We start from the raw sequence: 17,742 nt of genomic DNA, 5'->3' as shown, positions 1-17,742 counted from the left end.
TTTGTGGCAACAATCTCACTGGGTGCTGGTGGGCAAGTTGTCAGTCTTAGTTCCGCCCCTGGATTCATTTCCCTGTGTTTTTGAATTAGTTACTCAATTAAAATTAATTGATAAAAATTGACCCAGTTACTCTGAAGGTGTTACATTCCTTTTACTGACATTCCAAGTCAATACTTCAGATAGAAAAAAACAAAAACTATCACTTTACATTCTATGTACAAATACACAGGAGGGGTACATATTTATATGGCTTGTGAAGAAACAGCAGCGGAAGACTTGCAGGTCAAACATCTTTTTTTTTTTTTTTAACATGTATTTTTTTTTTTAAACAAAAGTAGCTGTGAAATATTGAAGTGCAATATGAAGAAAGCAGCTGATGAAAGCTGAAGAGAGTCTGAGCAGCTTTTTGACGTGAAGGTGGAAGTGAAGCCTTTTTTTTTTTTTTTCATCGATGGATCATCCAATGGATGGTTCCGCATCACTTTGTTTTGGGTGGGAGTGCCGATAAAATACAAAAGTGCTCAGTGCTCATCTTGATGCATCGTGTCTACGAAAAACAAACTGCTCCAATGTAGCCAAGTAAAGAAAAAAGTAAGTCCGGTTCTGGCACAGAAGAAGTTGCAACAGCAGCAACAGAACACAAAATAAATCACAACACCACTGATTAGCTGCCATAATCAATTCTTTTTCTTCCTAATGTTGTTCATTTTGTTTGTATTTTTCAACCTGTGAAAAAAAAAAAAAAAATGCCCTGAAGTTAGTATTCGCGTGATCAAAGATCCGAGTCACGACGTCGTATCTAAACCGGTCAGTTCTGGAACCAGGAGACAGACCGGAGTCGTATTACATTGTGGAAAAAAATAATGTAAAGTTTTATTGGCCAAACTGAAGGTGAGATTCCATGTGACTGGCTTGGAAAACGCAACAAGTGTGTTGCTGTTGATGTTGCTCAAGGCAGTATTGCTACCATTTTGTGGTGTTTCATGGAGATCCGGCACCACAGAAACTGAACCTTGGTAAGACCTTGAGGCTGAGCAGCGGGCGGATGGACAGAGTGGGTTTTGTTGGCGGTCATGGAGGGAAAAACAAAACAAAAGGCACCAAGTTTTGGCTTTTGAGACACAACCGTGGACGAGTGCGTTTGCGGTCAGCCGGTGCCGTGGCTGCTGTACTCGAAGACGCCCTTCTTGAAGAAGGGACAGAACTCGCAGACATCGTGTTTGGTGAGGTGGGCGTGGCCGTCGGCTCGGAGCGGCGAGCTGGAGGACGAGAGCATCACCCGGAACAGGTTCCTCAGGTAGCGCTGCGACAAAACAACACAATGAAAGACAGACAGATCACAGCCAGGCCAGAAGACGGATTTGGGTTCCGAGTGGAACTGGCAGGCAGCGTTACCTCCAGGTGATTGCGGCGCTCGGCCACCATCCGCTCATCACGGTTTCCAAAAAGTTTCTTTGGAGGGAACTCCAGAGCTGCCAACTGGGGAGGAAAAAAAAAAAAAAAATCACCAGGAACTTTAGTTGACACATGGGTTGTGGTGGACTCAGTGGTGTGGATATTTTTGTCCAATAATAAACTATTTTGTGACTCTAAGTGATAGTTTCAGCATCAAAAATGTTCTCTCGTAGGACAGTGTTTTGATACAAGTCAAGAGTATTAACCAAAGAACTACCTACAGTAAGCCCTACTAAAATGTACCGCAAAAAACAAACCATGGTCAATACAAAAAGATGAAACATATGAATCCGGTGACACAGAGGGCTCAGGACATTCAGTTCAGGCATCGGGAAGATGCAGAAATATTGTTGTTGTAAAACTGGACCTGGAACTGGTGCCTGGTCAGATCAGTGGCTGCTGCCAAATCCATATTTTTGGAACTGCTGGCAGTGACCCCTCCACCCCCATTTTTCTTTTCATTTGGTCCAGCCATGACCTGGTGCCACCTGTCCTACGACAAGTCATCCTGCTCTTTGGAATGATGCGACAACGGGAGAGACTCTCACCTCAGGATATTTCAGTTTGAGGCTCTTGTGCATTTCCCGGAAGCGACTGTAGCGTCTGAACACCGTCCACATCTCGTCCATCACGGTGATCTGAAGGAACCGGGACAACAGAAGAAGGTTCAGCTGGAAGATCCTCCCGAGGATGACTGTGTCCTCTTTACATGTTCCAAGTTGACAACATACATTAAGACCTCATGATGCCTAAAAAAATATATAACCCACCCACGTTTATACAACTACCTGTCAACTTCTTTTTTTGAGTGACTCAGAGTCTTTCAAATCTGACAAAATTCCAACCAAATATACCATCCATTGACCATGTAACACAACAATAAACATCATGTGACCACGTGCAAGCAGTTAGCCCTGCAGTTCAAAGTCACTTTAAATATCTGCAGATCGAAAGTAAATCTTTCAAACCTCTTCATCCCCTGACACCTACCACAGGGGGGCAGCTGTGAGGCCGCGGTGCCCGGGGTTAACTCACCTTCACCTCGAACTCAAAGTGCTCATCCTTCCCCTGTCCGCGGAGGAGGTAGCGAGGGATGCTAACTTTCACGGGCTCCTGCCCACTGTCGGAGTTTGCAGCGAAAGAACGAGAGACCAGGTGCTGCAGAGGAAGTCGACAAAAAAACAAAACAAAAAGGGAAAGGAGCGAGAGGAAAAATGGTGGAGAGCAAAGTGTTGACTTGGAAGCGAATGAAAGAAGAGATCAAAAATCAATTTTACTTGTCCAAAGATTGAGTGAAGGTCAAATAACTCTAGACAGAGAGAATTAGAGAAAGTCATCCTTTATTCTGGTATCGGCGCTAATCATATCATCTCACACTTCAAAAATCTTAGCAAATATTATTATCGCTTTAAAATAAATACAAATCATATTGCACCCGGAAGAGTTGTTCGTGATCACAGCCATTAAAGTGCAAATGCAAAAATTCAAAGTGTGTGCGGCCAACTTTGCATCAGGTCCGATCAGAAAACAGAAAATCACAGCTAAGGAGGCAAATCAAGGAAAACACAACACGCACGACTAAACGGTGAACTTCAAAACATTTAGTAGAAGAACACAGCAATCACATTTGATTAAACAGAATTTATAAAATGCCTTAAAAAATGTTTCTTAAAACAAACTCCCAGAAGTCGTCTCGTTTTGGCTCGATACTGGATCGTCCTGGTGTGTACGTGTGTGTGTATGCATCTCTATTTACACAGATGATTAATCAGGACCACAGCCTCAGCAGTACAAGCAAAACTTAACTTCCAAGAGTCGTTCTGGGGGGAGCGGTGGCCAAAGGAGGTCACGTCCAGCGACCCTCGCCTGGGTCGCATCGGCTGCCCCCCCGCCGGCCGTCGTTGAGCCGTAAATGTGATGTCCACCACCAGGCAGTTGTCTTTCCTCTTCACAAACAGGCATCGGACCTCCGAGCGACCGCGCAGCTCGACACCCTTGAACTGGGGCTGAGCGGGCACAACGCTGGAGCCCCGGGGGACCGGGTGATAGACGCCGTCCTCGCGGAGCAGAGCCACGTGAGTGTCCGTCAGCAGGAACTGGACAATGTCGACGGGACGGGTAGCATTCATGACCTTGACGCTGGTGTAGAGCAAAGGCAGAATGTTTCCTAAAGATGGTTTTCCCGGACCGCTCATGTTCCCGTGGATGATGCACAGCAGGTCTGCCAGGACCCGCTTGAATCTGCATGTGACCTGGAGCCCACCGTCCAAAACAATGTCAGGAACTACTGATTTCCAGTCCAAAGAGAGGGTCATGAGGTCTCCAGAGAGTAATGGGTGAGCTTCTATTGAATCGGAGTAGCAGTCAGGGGAGTGAGTCCTTAGTACCGCCTTGCAGAACTCCTGGGTAAGCTCTTTGCTGTGGGTGAAGACCGCCAAGACATTGTCCTCATTGCAACCAATAAGGCGAACATGCTGGCCTCCCAAGCTGATCTGGATTTTGGCGATGTCCGTGAGATTAAAATGGTGAAACACAGCTAAGGCATCGTTTGAAGCAGTTTGACACGAGAGCACAATCATGTCCTTGTCTGATAAACACAAGCAGGCGGGCTTGGGGATCATCTGTTTACGACTGGCAGCTTTGATCCAGAAGATACAGTGGAGCTCGCCGACTTTCACCTCAGGTACAAGAGATTGCAGCTTTTCCAGGAGTTTCTCAGATGACAGAGAGTCGAGTTGAGACAAGGCCGGTGGTAGCAGCACCAGCCGCTGATGGAACACCTCAGGACGAGTATTTCTGACAGATGACATCAAGCCTTCGGGCCATCCTGCGACACCCGGGATCGTAGACATGCTGCAACTCTGGGCAACACTGAAGGTGTGATCGTCTGATTCATCAACCAAGGTGACTTTGTTTTCAGTTGTGGCGCAGGGCTCCGGCTCCGGCTGGATTTTATGAAACACTGGAAGCTCCTGAGACATTTTCGTCATGTACTGAAAGAGCATCGACTTCATTTCACCCACTTCGATATGTTGCACAATCTCTCGTGTGCCCTGCAACCTTCTGCCGGTATCCTTGTACGCCTCGGACAGCATACCAGTAAAGTACCCCAAGCTGTAGCTGCTGTTGTCTTTCTCTTTATCAGGTTTGGCGTCTGACTCTTGTTTTGCTTGACCAATAAATGATTCCTTCAGCTTGTGCAGTTTCGAACCAATAAACCCATTGAAGGGGTTCAGGAACCTCGACAGGTTCAGACTGGAATGCACTTGATCGCCATCGGACTCAGCCGCCTCTTGCCGTTTCTCTCCTGTGTCTGTGTCAGGATTGGGCAGTCCGTTAACCTGCAAGTTCTGTGCCTTGTCTTCAATCGTTGGATGATCCTTATTGGGCACAGTGGAACTCCTTCCTCTGTATATTTCATTCTCATTTCCATCAAAATTTTGGCCTGTGACATTTGTTAGGGAGGCACAAAGCTTGTTCTGTTTCCCTTCAGGACAGCCAAGTTCCAAAACAAGTTGGCCAATTTCCCCTAGAGGGAGGTTTGTTTCCCTGTACCGACACACATCAAGAACTTTTTCATCTTCGAGGGAAATTTGATCCATGCAGTCTGGATTTTCACAGCTGTGAATTTCTGAGGTTTCGGTCCCTTTCTCTTCCTCTTCCTTGGTGTGAGAAGTGGACTTGAGCTCAGTTGCTGGCAGGGGGCTAGACCACCACCGACAGGCGCTCTGTGTGCACAAGGTGGGAGTCCATGACTATAAATTGTCAAGAAGGTTGGGAAGCTCTCTGAATTATACCAAAGTCCTTAATCCACCCAAATGAGAATTACAGTACCTTCATCACCAGGTGCACAGGGGACTCGTGAGTGATTCAGAATTAGAAGGAGGCTCAGCATGCAAATTAAAGGTGCAAAGGAAGAAACATCTGAGACTTCAATGAAACATGGTTGATGCAGGTGTGGGGAGTCAGTCTTTTGGCAAAACTTATGTTGCAGCGTCCATGGCAAGTTGTGTAAAGTAAAAAGGAGCCCCTAAATTAAACCTACTGTACAAAACCATGTCACTCTTTGTGCTGAAAGTCTCGCCTACACCAAACAGTGATACTAACTCTCCCAGGTCATCTAAAAATGACATCTAAACAAAAATCTGGTTTGGCTCTGTAAAACTGTCAGACAGTAATATTAATATTAAATGACTGGAATTACCCTATGCAAATTCTGTCCCACATAATAAAATGTAAACCTACTGACTTTTCTTTCTTTAAATTTCAATTAACGTTAACTCATCAAACTGAACGTGAAATCATGCCAAGTTATGTTACGTGATGTGTCTCATGCAAGCGATCATGTCTCTGTCTTGTGGTTGTGATTGCCTGATTGTAATTTCAGTTTTAACAAAGCCAGACGTGACCTACCTCATATTTCAGCCTCCTTGGGTTTTTCATCTTGTCATCATCCTAAAAAACAAAACTTTTATTTCAGTTCCCAGAAGCCTGAAAGACTTAAATTAAATTATTATTATTATTTTTTTTAAATAATCAAACAGATGATTACTTATTGCAATCGGTTGCAGGAGAAGGGTGGAACAAAATCAGGATAAAATCCAAATGGAGACCCAAAATTATAAAAGGATTAGAGGGCAAACTGCCTGATGGAAGGAAGGCTGGGTCAAGTCAAGCCATGCAGATTTCAGATCACGAAGCTTCACTGGGACACACAGCTCCTGGTCTTACCTCGTCTGACAATCTAACAAAGCTACAGTGGCTAACTTCCTCCACCTCCTCCACCTCCTCCTCCTCCTCCTGCAGAGTTAAAGAGCTGAACATCAGTTTTGCACACAGAGACGCTTTGGGATCACTTGCCGACATCTCCCAGTGGCTGTTACCTTGGAAAGCTTTAAAACCTTCTAAACTCTTCAGAAGACATTCCGAGAGGTCAGTCCAACACACAAAGCTTATGTGTGTGAGGTGAAATGACAAAACGAGCCAAAACAAAGTCCCACATTCCGCTTCGACCAATGTCTTCTAGAGCAATCAGTCTCCGTTCTGTCAGTCAACTCCCCAATAACAAGCTTCAACTCTTCTGCTGACACCACCCTTTAGGCAGCATGGTGCTAAAACACTTCCCTCTGGGAATCAGCACCTTTGCGATGTCACAAAGAGCATCAACTCCTCTCCCGGGTTAGAGACCGCTGCCCTAGCCAGGGGTCGGCTCCGCCGTATTGAGACCGCATCTCTTTAAGTCCTCTTCGAAACGTACGGAAGCATCAAGTTTTACCTGGGAGCCATAAACAGGGGGCTAAAGGCGATGTTTTCTGGAGGACTGAAAACGAGCCGTGAGATGCTGATGGTGTGAGGCTGCACCACCGGACTCGGGGAAGAATGTGGGCCCTTGAGCAGAGTGACGAAATGCTGAGCTGGACTCTTACCCTGAGCGATTCACAGGACAGAGACAGATCCATGCTGCTGCTGCTGTTGAGGAGATTCAACTTGTGCAACCGTCGCTGGACCTCCTCCTCGATGTAAGCGTTCAACCTGGCATGCAGCCAAGAGAGCCGTCAGAGTGCTTTACCGACGGACCGAGCAGGAGCAATGTCTCCGTGTGAAAACGTGGCAGAGAAAACCCAGCCGGCGGCGTCCCGTACCTGTCGTCCGACAGCGGCAGCAGCGAGTTCAGACTCTGGATGTGGCCAACCGGAGAGTTGCCGTGGCTCGACTTCTCGTCGCTGGCCACCGAGTGGTTCCGGTTGTTGTCATCCCCTTCGCTGATCCGCTGTCTCAGCTTCTGGATCTCCCGCTCCACCCTGTAAAGACGCAAGGCAGTTTTCAAGAGAGTGGTTTAGAACCCACCCACACACACAGAATTTATTGTCAGTCTTGGGGTCAGAGTCAGGGTCAGGTTCAAAGTCCCAGTCAGTGTTAGGGTCAGGGTCTAGGTTAGGGTCAGGGTTAGGGACAAGGTCACGATAAAGGGCACAGTTAGGGTCATAGTCCGGGTTCGGGTCAATGTTGGCGGGGGTTTGGTTGGAGGTGGGGCTCTGGTCAGGGTCAGCTTCCTCCGGTGGCCACCCATGGTGTTGCAGCTGGATTGCTCGCCGTCACACTGACCTCTGCTGGTCCAGGTCAGCCCCCGTCCTCGGGTTTCTGCAGGTGGAGCCCCTCTGCCTCTGCTCGTCGGCGTCGGGCTCCACGGAGGTGCTGCGCCTGAGGGCCGAGTGCCTCCTCTCCAGCCGGGCCACCGCCTGCTCCATGGCCTCCCGCTGCTGCCTCTCCTTGGACTCCAGGATCTCCTTCTCCTTCCTCCTCACCTTCTCCTCCTGCCGCGCCACGTTGGCCGTGAACTCGTAGGTCTCCTGGAGCTGCTGCAGCTGCTGCGCGCTGTGCCAGTGCAGGTTGAGCTTCTCGTCCTTGTCCTCCAGCTCCTTCTCCACCTGGTACAGCGTGTTGTCCAGACCTGGCGGGCTGTCGTAGTTGCCGTTGCCGCGCCCCAGCGCCTCGACGGCCCTCTGCTTCTCCTCCACCAGCGCTGGGAGGAGGTCCTCGGCCACCTGGGCCAACTGCCGCTCCTTGAAGTGGAGCCTGTGCTCGGCCTGCCTGACCAGCTGCTCCTCCTGTGAGACCGCCGTGGCCTCCTGCGCTCCCTTCCCCAGCTCCTCCTTCAGCGTCTGCTGTCGCTCCTTGAGGCCGCGCGTCAGCAGCAGCAGCGCGCCGCGCTCGGCCGCCGCCTCCTTCTCCAGCCGCTCCTTCTGCTGCTGGAGCCCCTCCACCAGCTGGCTCAGCTCCCTCACCTGCTCCTCCTTGAAGGCGGCGTAGCGGCCCTGCGCCGACCGGGCCTCCTCCTCGCCGGCGTCCTCCACGTCCAGCCGCTCCCCGGCCTCCTTGGCTCGGAGGAGGGCCTCCCGGATCTCCGCCAGGGCGCGGCGCTCCTCCTCCAGGCGCCGGGCGTCCTCCCTGGTCAGGAGGGCGGCGGCGGCCTCGTGCTTCTCCCGCAGCTGCTCCTCCAGCCGCGCCACCAGGCTGAGCTGCTCCCGCTCCTGCTCCTCCAGCCGCCGCCGCTCGGCGTCCAGGCGGAGCCGCTGCTCCTCGCGCTCCTTCTTCAGCTTCTCCAGCTCGCGGTAGATGTCCGTCTGCTCTGCCGCCTCCTGGCGCCGCCGCCGCTCCTCCTTCTCCTGCTCCTCCTCCTGCCGCCGGTTCCGCTGGTGGGAGCCGTCGCCCTGCACCTCCAGCCGCCTCTCCTCCTCGAAGCGCTCCTTCTCGGCCAGGAACTCCCGCAGGCGGCTCTCGATGTCCTGGCTGCGGCGGCGCAGGTTCTCCTCCTGCCGCAGGATGCGCTGCTGCACCTCCTCCGACTCCTTGCGCTGGCTCTCCACCTCCTGCTGCAGCCGCTCCAGCTCCACCTTCTCACTCTGATGCTTGGCCTCCATCTCCTTGATCAGCCCCCTGCAGCAGCGTCAGCACACTCTGGGTTATATTTTAATTGGGGCTGTCAAACCATTAATGTTTTAATCAATATTAATCTGATTAATCTGCATTTTAAAGGATTTGCATGTTTAAAATGCTGTTATTTTGAATGTGAATATGGTTTGTTTGTCCATATGAATGTGAAGCAGTTCTTACCAGAGTTTCTTAATTGGGAACCAATCAATCTTTTGTCCTATTATTACTATTCATTTCAAAACAGTGCATCTAGAACCACTTATTATTAGATTTTGCATTATGAAGGACTTTCAATTTGGTTCCTCTCTGGGGTTCATGCAGCTCCAGTAGGAGTGAACAATCGTTCGGTAAGGTTCTACGACGGGTCCGAGCGTTCAGCCGTCACCCATTTAGCAATAGCATTAGTTAGCTTCTCGGATGTACTTCCATCCACGGGTCTGGATGTTTAGAGCGCAGGTGGTTCCTGAAACCGTCGCTGCGGGATGCCCTCCATGCCTTATTGCAATGAATCTCATCGCAATCAGAGTGCTACTATGCCATACTCGCCTCTTCAGCTCAAGTTTCTCCAGCTCCTCCCGCTGCTGCCGCTCAAACTCCAGCCTGCAACGACAAGCAGAAGCTCTCTCAGAAGCTCCCACCGCGATGGTCAAACCACAGAACAGCACGACAGGCACACGTGTTCAGCGTCGCAGCTGGTTGAGTGAGGGAGAGACACAAACTAAAAACACAACGAGACGTCTCACGAGCCAAGCGAACATTTCTCCGTCGTCAGAGACGGAGACGGGGTCAGTGAGGCGGCGTGCAAAACAAAATCTCGAGTGAAAAAGACGACACGATGAGGGTTGAATCCGACGCACACACACACACACACACACACACACACACACACACACACACTGAAGTCTACACACAGGGGACAGTTAGACAGGAAGGGGGCGGCTGGGTCTACCTGAGGAAGACGGGGCCCTTCTCAGTGAAGAGACTGTCAACAACACAGGTGGCAAGACGTTAATGTTTTTTATCACCTGCTCAAACCTTCTGACTTCCTGCCTGTTTAACCTGAAAAAAGTGTAGATTATTTTTTTTTTAAAATGTAAAAAAAACAAACAGATTGAGGTGTTTCCAGCAATCTGCCCATTTTGCTGCATCCAGGAAGGAAGTGACGGCGCTGGAGGAAGAGTCTGACCTATACTGCAGCCAGCCACCAGAGGGCAATCAAGCTAGTTTGGTATCTTTCGGGGAAGCCTGCATGTGTCACTCAAAGAGACATCAAATATTTTAAGCAGAACTTTGAAGGAATATAACGCAGTTCTTCAACTGTGGTCAGTGGTGCTGGACTGAAACCTTCTAGTCCTGGTTCTGGTCCTGGTCAGCAGCGCTTCCTCAGTGCTGCTGCCACCGTGTGGTGCCTCCCTGCAGTCACACTGCTCTGTTTTTATTATTTCCTGTGTGCTCGACAGTGTGTGACAAGGAGGCGCTGCTGTGTGTGTGTGTGTGTGTGTGTGTGTGTACTCACTCACCCGGGGTTATAGAGCATCACTGTGGACAGGTTCTCGCAGGACTTGGACAGATCGGTCATGGAGAGGCTGAATGAAGACAGGAGGCCGCTCTGTGGGCGAGAGACAGAGAGAACAGTGAGAGAGAGAACAGTGAGAGAGAGAGAGTCCTGTCTGGAACCCTCAGAAGTTCACCTTCCGCTTCTCCCGCAGCTTGGCCGCCTCCTTGGGATGGTTGAAGCGAAACATGTTGGTCCTGCCCAGCAGGATCACGGCGCCTGGAGGGGGAGAGCGAGAGTGAGAGAGAGAGGGAGAGAAAGACAGAGAGAAAGAGAGAGAGAGGTGAAGGCAGGGCAAAGGCAGGGGGAGGAGTTTCTACTGCAGGAAGTGACATCACCGCCTCCCACCTTGGTTGAGCTGCGACGACTCGGAGATCTGAACCCCGTTGACCGAACACTGGGCGCCCCCCAGTGGCACCAGCGTGACTTTTCCCTCGTCGTTCTCGAACATGCAGTGTTCGCTCTCCAGGTCCAGGCCGTGCAGGACTGCAGGGGGCAGCAGCGAGCAGCGTCAACACCTGCGTCTGTTTGTTTTTTTCTTCCTAATAAAAGGCGGAGACTCACTGATGTCCTGCTCCGAGGAGGCGTCGTCTCGGCCCACGTACGTCCGGCCCTCCTGTGGACGACACAAGCAAGAGTTTGACCTTGTCGACCTTGGGCCGGACCAAGGGTTTGTCTGTGTCGTGACCTCTGACCTTCAGGTGGTAGAGGATGATGCCGGTGCTGAGGAGGTCGTCATCGATGCCAATGAGGTGAGGAAGCTCCGAGTCCAGAACCACACCGATACCTTCCTTCCTCAGAGCCAAAGTCTCCTCCTGAACACACACACACACACACACACACACACACACACACACACACACACACACACACACACACACACACACACACACACACACACACACACACACACACACATTTTTTAACACATTCTCTCTCTCTGCAGGTCAGAGGTCAGAGGTCAGACAGTCTCACCTTCAGGATGTTCTGGGTCTCGTTCCACTTGTTGGTCCACTCCTTGGTCAGCTCCAGCACCTGCACAACAGACAGTCACAAAGTTAGAGACTCGACACTTCCTGTATGTCACCACCAGAGGGCAACAGACAGACAGACAGACAGACAGACAGACAGACAGACAGACTCACTCTGGCTTCGTTCTGGTGCAGCTTCTCTTCCATGCTGAGGGCCGTGGGGGAATCCAGGAGGGCGATCTGACAACACACACGTACACGTCAACACAATAATTCTAATTTGGAAAAAAAAAAAAGATAACATTGTGGGCGTCGGCCCTCTCCTGACCACGTTCCCCCCCCCCTCCCCCCCTCACCTGGTTGCCCTGAATCAGCAAAGCTTTGAGCCGGGCGATCTCGGCCCGCAGCTCCCGGATGAGACGAACGTTTCCGTCCTCGTTGATGGTTGGCTTGTTGATGATGTTCTTGGCCCGGTTGGCGTAGCGCAGCGTGCTCAGCGTCTCGCCGTAGTTGACGTCGGCGGGGGACAAGGCTGCAGCGGCAAAGAGAGGCGGGGTTTTTAATTCTTAGGTTTTGTTTTTTTCATTATGTCGCGTCGATACCACGATGTCGATACCTCGGATCTAGAACGATATTTTTTTTGATACAAGATTTTTCAAACCAATTTGAACAACAACAAAAATAAATTGTTGCCATTACAGCAGAAGTTTTAGTTTCCATTTTACTGCTGAGTCAGATCAGGATTTTCCTCCAAATCCACTTTGTTTGTCTTCCTGTCATTTATTCTCATCCACCTTCATGAAGTGGAGCCACTTTAGCTCCTTTGGTGCTAATCACGCTAAATTCACTCTGACGTCACCTACATCGTCAGTTTTCCAGTGCCTTTTGTTCCCACCTCTATAATGTGAGAACCAATCAGCAGCCACTTCAGATATTGATGCCAAATGATTATTGGCAGACGCTGAGATTCACTTTCTTGGATGTACTGGAATCAGGCACCAAAAGATGACTGATTTTTCTATGTTTTCCATTGCTCAGAGTGTTTCGGTGGGTGCTACAAATGGATCAAAGTCTGGTACCCATCCTAGTCTGAGGGCAGGACTGGATAGGTTTATACCTCCTACCACATCCTTTCCAGTGTGTGACCCAAGGGGAGGATTTAAAATCCATCCTGCCTGATTTTCTTGAATTGTCTTCCAGTTTTCACTGCTTAGATGTTACTCAGAGTGTGTGTGTGTGTGTGTGAGAGACCGTCACTCACTGGCGATCATGATGGTCTTGGAGTTTCCTCCCAGACTGTCCTTCAGCAGCCATGTCAGCACCGAGTCCCTGTAGGGGACGAAGACCGACTTCTTCTTCAGGTTGGTGTTGGCGCCGTCGGCCGACATGTCGGCTGGACGGACAGAGGTGCACACACAGAAACACAGTCAGTACAAACTGGACCAGTTTCATAACCCTGCGGTCTGACGGCGGTGGCGTCGGTGTGTCGCTGCCCACCCAGCGAGGAGATGACGTTCCCCAGCGTGACCAGCGACTTGTTGATGTTCCCGCCCTCCTTGAGTCGGACCCCCGTGGCTCCGGTGGCGTCGGCCCGCTCGCTACCGGCCAGGTCCACCAGGTGGATCTTACTGACCGTCTCGCTGGGCATCTCCGCATCGAACTTGGCCTGGAGGAGGAACAACGGAGGTCGGGGAGGTTCGAGTGGGTGTGCGGGGGAGGGAGGGGGTTTAAAGGGAATAGGGGGTGTGGCCGACTGACCTGCGTGAAGTTGATGGTGAAGATGGCGTGCGAGCGACTGCTGACGTCGTTCATGCCGGTGCTGGCCGTGGTGCGGTTGATGTTGCCGGCCTCCATCAGCTCCTCCACGTCACTGTAGTTCTGCACCAGGTGTTTGGACAGATCTGAGGAGCAGGGGGCGGGGACAGGGGGGCGGAGCCACCAGGATCCACCAACCAATCAGTCACAAGACAATAAAAATAAAGTGGAAAACAAAGAAAGTCGCATAAGAAGTGTACGAGAGAACCAAACCGGTCCAGGACCAAGTCTGGGTCTAGGACTTGGGTCCGGGACTTGATATATTAGTATCAGTGACTGAAATACCAGGATTCTGGTCTATCGAAAAATTTCATTCCGGATTCCGGTATATCCCCAAAAAATGTTAAATCTCAGCGTCTGCCAGTCAATAATAATCTAAAGTGGAATTTACTTACTCCTTTACTTAAGGAAAAAAACAGAAAAAGATTCATCCTGCCGTTGTTTAGAGAGAGAGAGGGAGAGAAAAAAAAAGGGGAACTTTGGTACAGCCACCCATCGCTGTAGTGCCCCCTGCAGGCTCAGCCTCACCTTCCACATAGGGCCCGTCCTGCGGGTGCTCCCTCACCCTGAGGTTGTAGGTCTGGGTGGACTTCCTCCTCAGCAGGTCCCGCACCCTCTCGTTGTAGATCTCCAGGTAGCTGCAGGACAACAGCAGAGGCCAACCACGATGAAGGCGTTTTAACACGCTGACCTCACCCGACCTCTGCGACCTCACCCGACCTCTGTGACCTCACCTGACTTCGGTGCGGAACGAGGCCTCGTCCCAGCGGGTGGCCTCGGCGATGCGGCTGAACAGACATTCACAGAACCTGGGGATGAGGCCGGCATCACCCTGACACAAAGCGACACCAAGGATTAGAGCTGTGGAAACACTTCACAGCTCCCCCTACTGGCTGAAAAAAAAAACTGAATCTGATTTCCTTTATTCTAAATAAATAACACAATAAAAAAAATAACAAATAAAAAACAACAATGACAAATAGAGAAGAAAAATTATGAATTTGCTGCTTGGTTAACTTTCTGTTTGATTCCTCCTTTTTTCAGTCAACAGTAAAATCCGCTTTTCATCAAAACAACCTTTAATTATTAATGTATTTATTTTTAATCCAGTCAGCTGAGCGTCAACCTGTGACATCATCATTCAATAACGGTGCTGCTGTTTATGAGGATTCTTAAAAAAAGATGACCCGATTTCCATGATTATGATTATTTTTTAAAGATTAACTTGTTTAAACGTCGCTGTGCAGAGGCAGTGAGGATTAAGGAGCTGCTGATGAGACGAAAACAGGTCCGCTGACTCATCAATACCTTTGTTTTCTGTCTCCAAATAAGTTTATGAAACAACAACGGACAGAAACCGTGCAGATAAGACGGGAGAATCGAACGTCTCGTCCTTGCACAACGACTTCAGAGGCTCAATAAAGTCTGGAGTCAGCGTTCAGCTGTTCAGTTCACTGCTCAGCGAGCTCAACCTCTACTGTTTTTTTTCTAGGATGAGAATGAAAACAAAAAACAAGAACTTTGATGATCATAAAAAAATAAAGTGCAAAAAAAAAAAAAAAAACAAAAACAAAAAAAAAAAAGCCAAACTCAGAGAAAAATTATGTCTTCCATTTCTGTCAGTATTCTGAATACAATGTCAGTCAAACACCATCACTGGTGGTGGGACTCACCGGACTCCCCATCATGGTGTAGGACTTCCCCGAGCCAGTCTGGCCATAGGCGAAGACGCAGGCATTGTAGCCCTCAAAAGCCGCCTTCAGCACGTCCAATCCCAAATCTTTGAACACCTGCACGCACACACACACACACACACACACACACACACACACACACACACACACACACACACACACACACACACACACACACACACACACACACACACACACACACACACACACACACACAATTTAATCGAGAATGTGACGTGACGTCTTAAAAAAAAATTCCAGCTGAAATAAAAGAACGGATTAAAATTCAGATGTGATTGGACGACCCAGCTGGGTTTGGGGTCACATTTAATCGCAGGCCAATCAGATTTCTCCACCGCCCACTGAGCAGTGTGCCGGCGTGAAGCCTCTCAAAGTGAAAGTGGTGCAGCTGGGGTCGTTGACCTTCTCCTGGGAGACGAAGGCGGAGCTCTTGCAGTCCATGGAGTCGTAGGAGAAGTCGTAGGTGAAGGTTTTGACTCGCTCCCGCACCGAGTCTCCGGACACGCCGTCGGGAATCTACGCAAAAACGTTTAGGATGAATGGCTCTGTGTGTGTGTGTGTGTGTGTGTGTGTGTGTGTGTGTGTGTGTTTAAGCAGCACAGGAGTGACCTTCAGGTTGGCTATGGACGTCTTGGTGCCCTCCATCTGGATGATGCATTTTGCAGTCAAGTCCTTCTCCCTGCAGAAACAAGCCAGGAAACCCTTGAGTGCACTGATTGAGTTCTAGAGGAAATTCTGCATCAGCAGACTGAATTCACAGCGAGTCTGGAAGAACGTCTGCAAGTCAGGAAATCATCCAGGAGAATAATAATAATAATAATATTAATGCTACAAAATGCTCAGGTTCAGACACGCAAGTCTCAATTGTAGCCTAGGATCTGCAGTCTGAGCTCTGATTGGACAGTAGAGAGTCAGCAGGACGCCGCCGCAGAGGAGACGGAGGAATCGTCGAGTCTCCACATGTTGTTTGCTTTTTGATTTTATGTCTCCACCCCAGTTTGTTCTCCGGTTCTTCCCACTTGTCTGTCCAAGGACAACAGACGAGTTCCTGGACGGAGGCTGAGTCAGCAGCTTTAGCTCCAGGAGGTGTTCAGAGTGTTTTGTTTGGTTACTTTATAGAGTTTAAAGTCTTTCACTGCACAAATCAGCTGCTCTGATTTTGTTGTTGCTGCAGATTTTACCATGATATTTATAACAAAAAGAGAAAAACAGAAAGCAAACGTGTGAGTGTGTGTGAGTTGTGTGTGTGTAGATAAAAACATAACACTGCACTAATAGCTTAGCAAATTTATATAATGCACAACTTATTTAAAGAAAAGCAGTACAAATATGAGCAGTAGGCACGAAGAATGAAGCCGGTGTGTGACCTCACTCCTGCCATGGTTTAAAGTTTTGGAACTTTCGTTTTGTTTCACACCACTAAAGCCGACATGAACACAAACACCAACATTTGTTATTTATCACAAAATTATATTAATTATACAAACCAACCGTGTGGATTTACAAACATGGACTGCAGCCGCAAACACAAAGAAAAATGCTTCTGATAGGACACAATGCACAACCTCAGTCGAAAGTGATTCAGATGTAGTGTTGAAATACAGCCCCGGGTTGTCCGTCGTTTTATTTCTATTAGAGGACTGCCTCGCACACCTGCTTCTGGTAAAACTCACATTTTCCAGCACAACTTTGAAACCGCAGCGACACCTTGTCTATGATTCAAACGCCCGCGGCTCCATCAGCTAGCTTCAAAAGTAAAGTGACGCCAGTGGCCGAGTGGTGAAGGTTACACCGCCGCGTCCGCGTCCCCGAACTTACCGCCTATTCATGGGCCTGACCCGGACCGCCACCCGGACCGATGCCATGGCACATCCCGATCAGCACCGACCACTCCGTCCGGTTCGCAGCCGAGCGAGCGAGCGACAGCTAATTAGCTCCCGGCGGGCTAGCTAGGGCTAACAGGTTAGCTAGCAAGTACTGGGGGGGGGGGGAAAAGAACTCTGAGCCGCTACGGGTGATAAAGTGGCCAAAAGTCGCCGAGATAAGTGACCGACTGAACACGAAGAGAGCAAACTGGACGGATCGCGGGAAGGGAAGAGCGTCACCGGCCGCGGGAGGCTGTTATCGGTGCCCGGTAACGCTGCGTCCTGGTGCCGGAGCGAGCCGCCGGCTACTGGCGTCCATAGTGACAGTCTGACAAGTCCCGGTTTGCTCGCTAGCCCGCTAGATAGCTCTCCCGTGACAAGAAAAAAGCAGAGTAAAAATCACAAGGAGGCATCAGCCGATAAACACATTTCCTTTCCTACGGAAGCCCGCAGGCGATAAATTACACACGTTCACAAAGCAAAACTGAAAAGTAGCGGAGACGGAAAACATTAACATTTAATTTAAAATTACACAAACTGGATTGAATGGAAATTGTTGTTTTGTTTTTTTGTTTTGTTTTAAAAAAAAATCCACATACTTATAGAATATATATAAATGTGTCTGTGTCATAGCTGCATCAACAGAACGAGATATCATGAAACTTGGCTGGTTCATAACTGGTTGGCATAATTCATAATGATTCGTCACAACAAGATCGGCTTTGTAGTTTAACTTTTAAATGATATGTACAATTTATTCCCAGCCCAATAACCCAATAAATAAAGATTTGGCCTGCAGTTTCCCTCCCGTCCTGTAGGGAGCAGTGAACGTGCAGCTCGTTAAACCGGACTCGCCGGCGCCAAGCAGGAGCCGCACTCTGCGCTTCCTGTTTTACGATTCGTGGTGTGTGTGAATGGTGAGGAGGTGAGTG

General features: G+C 49.5%; 3 protein-coding genes across 10 annotated transcripts in view; 1 reads left to right on the top strand and 2 right to left on the bottom strand.

Annotated features, from left to right (window-relative positions):
* esf1 (ESF1 nucleolar pre-rRNA processing protein) overlaps positions 1-16,221 on the bottom strand; it is a 31,456-nt gene extending 15,235 nt beyond the window's left edge. The window contains exon 1 of the mRNA XM_076048774.1: positions 16,218-16,221. The gene's annotated coding sequence lies outside the window, so the exon portion shown is untranslated. The remainder of the gene's footprint in view (positions 1-16,217) is intronic.
* On the bottom strand, positions 133-17,249 carry kif16ba (kinesin family member 16Ba). 7 transcript variants are annotated; one of them, XM_076048768.1, is made up of 28 exons: positions 16,764-17,242; positions 15,555-15,624; positions 15,348-15,461; positions 14,904-15,020; positions 13,965-14,062; positions 13,759-13,868; positions 13,174-13,316; positions 12,913-13,081; positions 12,677-12,808; positions 11,772-11,947; positions 11,590-11,655; positions 11,420-11,479; positions 11,140-11,259; positions 11,009-11,060; positions 10,793-10,930; positions 10,581-10,663; positions 10,410-10,498; positions 9,839-9,871; positions 9,436-9,489; positions 7,561-8,892; positions 7,098-7,256; positions 6,882-6,987; positions 6,187-6,255; positions 5,869-5,910; positions 2,491-2,613; positions 2,004-2,093; positions 1,396-1,479; positions 133-1,303 (listed from the first exon to the last, which is right to left on the bottom strand). In XM_076048768.1, the coding sequence occupies exons 1-28, from the start codon at positions 16,808-16,810 to the stop codon at positions 1,148-1,150; spliced, it is 4,032 nt and encodes a 1,343-aa protein (XP_075904883.1). In that variant the 5' UTR covers positions 16,811-17,242; the 3' UTR covers positions 133-1,147. The 7 variants fall into 7 exon arrangements, with proteins under 7 accessions (XP_075904883.1, XP_075904884.1, XP_075904885.1 ...); XM_076048769.1 differs by lacking the exon at positions 6,187-6,255 and having other exon boundaries at positions 16,764-17,241; XM_076048770.1 differs by lacking the exons at positions 5,869-5,910; positions 6,187-6,255 and having other exon boundaries at positions 16,764-17,241.
* A 357-nt stretch (positions 17,250-17,606) lies between these two features.
* The window catches only part of snrpb2 (small nuclear ribonucleoprotein polypeptide B2), a 3,265-nt gene continuing 3,129 nt past the window's right edge, over positions 17,607-17,742 (top strand). The window contains exon 1 of one of the 2 annotated variants that reach the window (XM_076048926.1): positions 17,607-17,735. The gene's annotated coding sequence lies outside the window, so the exon portion shown is untranslated. The remainder of the gene's footprint in view (positions 17,736-17,742) is intronic. The other variant, XM_076048927.1, reaches the window with a different exon arrangement.

The sequence above is a fragment of the Nelusetta ayraudi genome, unplaced genomic scaffold (genome assembly GCF_046127955.1).
Source record: "Nelusetta ayraudi isolate G7.1 ecotype Tasmania unplaced genomic scaffold, CSIRO-AGI_Nayr_v1 ptg000109l, whole genome shotgun sequence".
In the NCBI taxonomy this organism is placed as follows: Eukaryota; Metazoa; Chordata; class Actinopteri; order Tetraodontiformes; family Monacanthidae; genus Nelusetta; species Nelusetta ayraudi.
Note: the sequence above shows the minus strand (reverse complement) of the source record. Positions and strands in the feature narration are given on the sequence as shown.

Bases quoted from the DNA above. Each gene is read 5' to 3' on its own strand.
- kif16ba (XM_076048765.1), bottom strand. From the start codon at position 16,810: ATGGCATCGGTCCGGGTGGCGGTCCGGGTCAGGCCCATGAATAGGCG. The intron at 15,021-15,347 runs GTCAACGACCCC...GTGTGCGTGCAG, and splicing joins CCTTCGTCTCCCAGGAGAAG to GTGTTCAAAGATTTGGGATT. The intron at 13,317-13,758 runs GTGAGGCTGAGC...CCTGCTCCTCAG, and splicing joins GGACGGGCCCTATGTGGAAG to ATCTGTCCAAACACCTGGTG.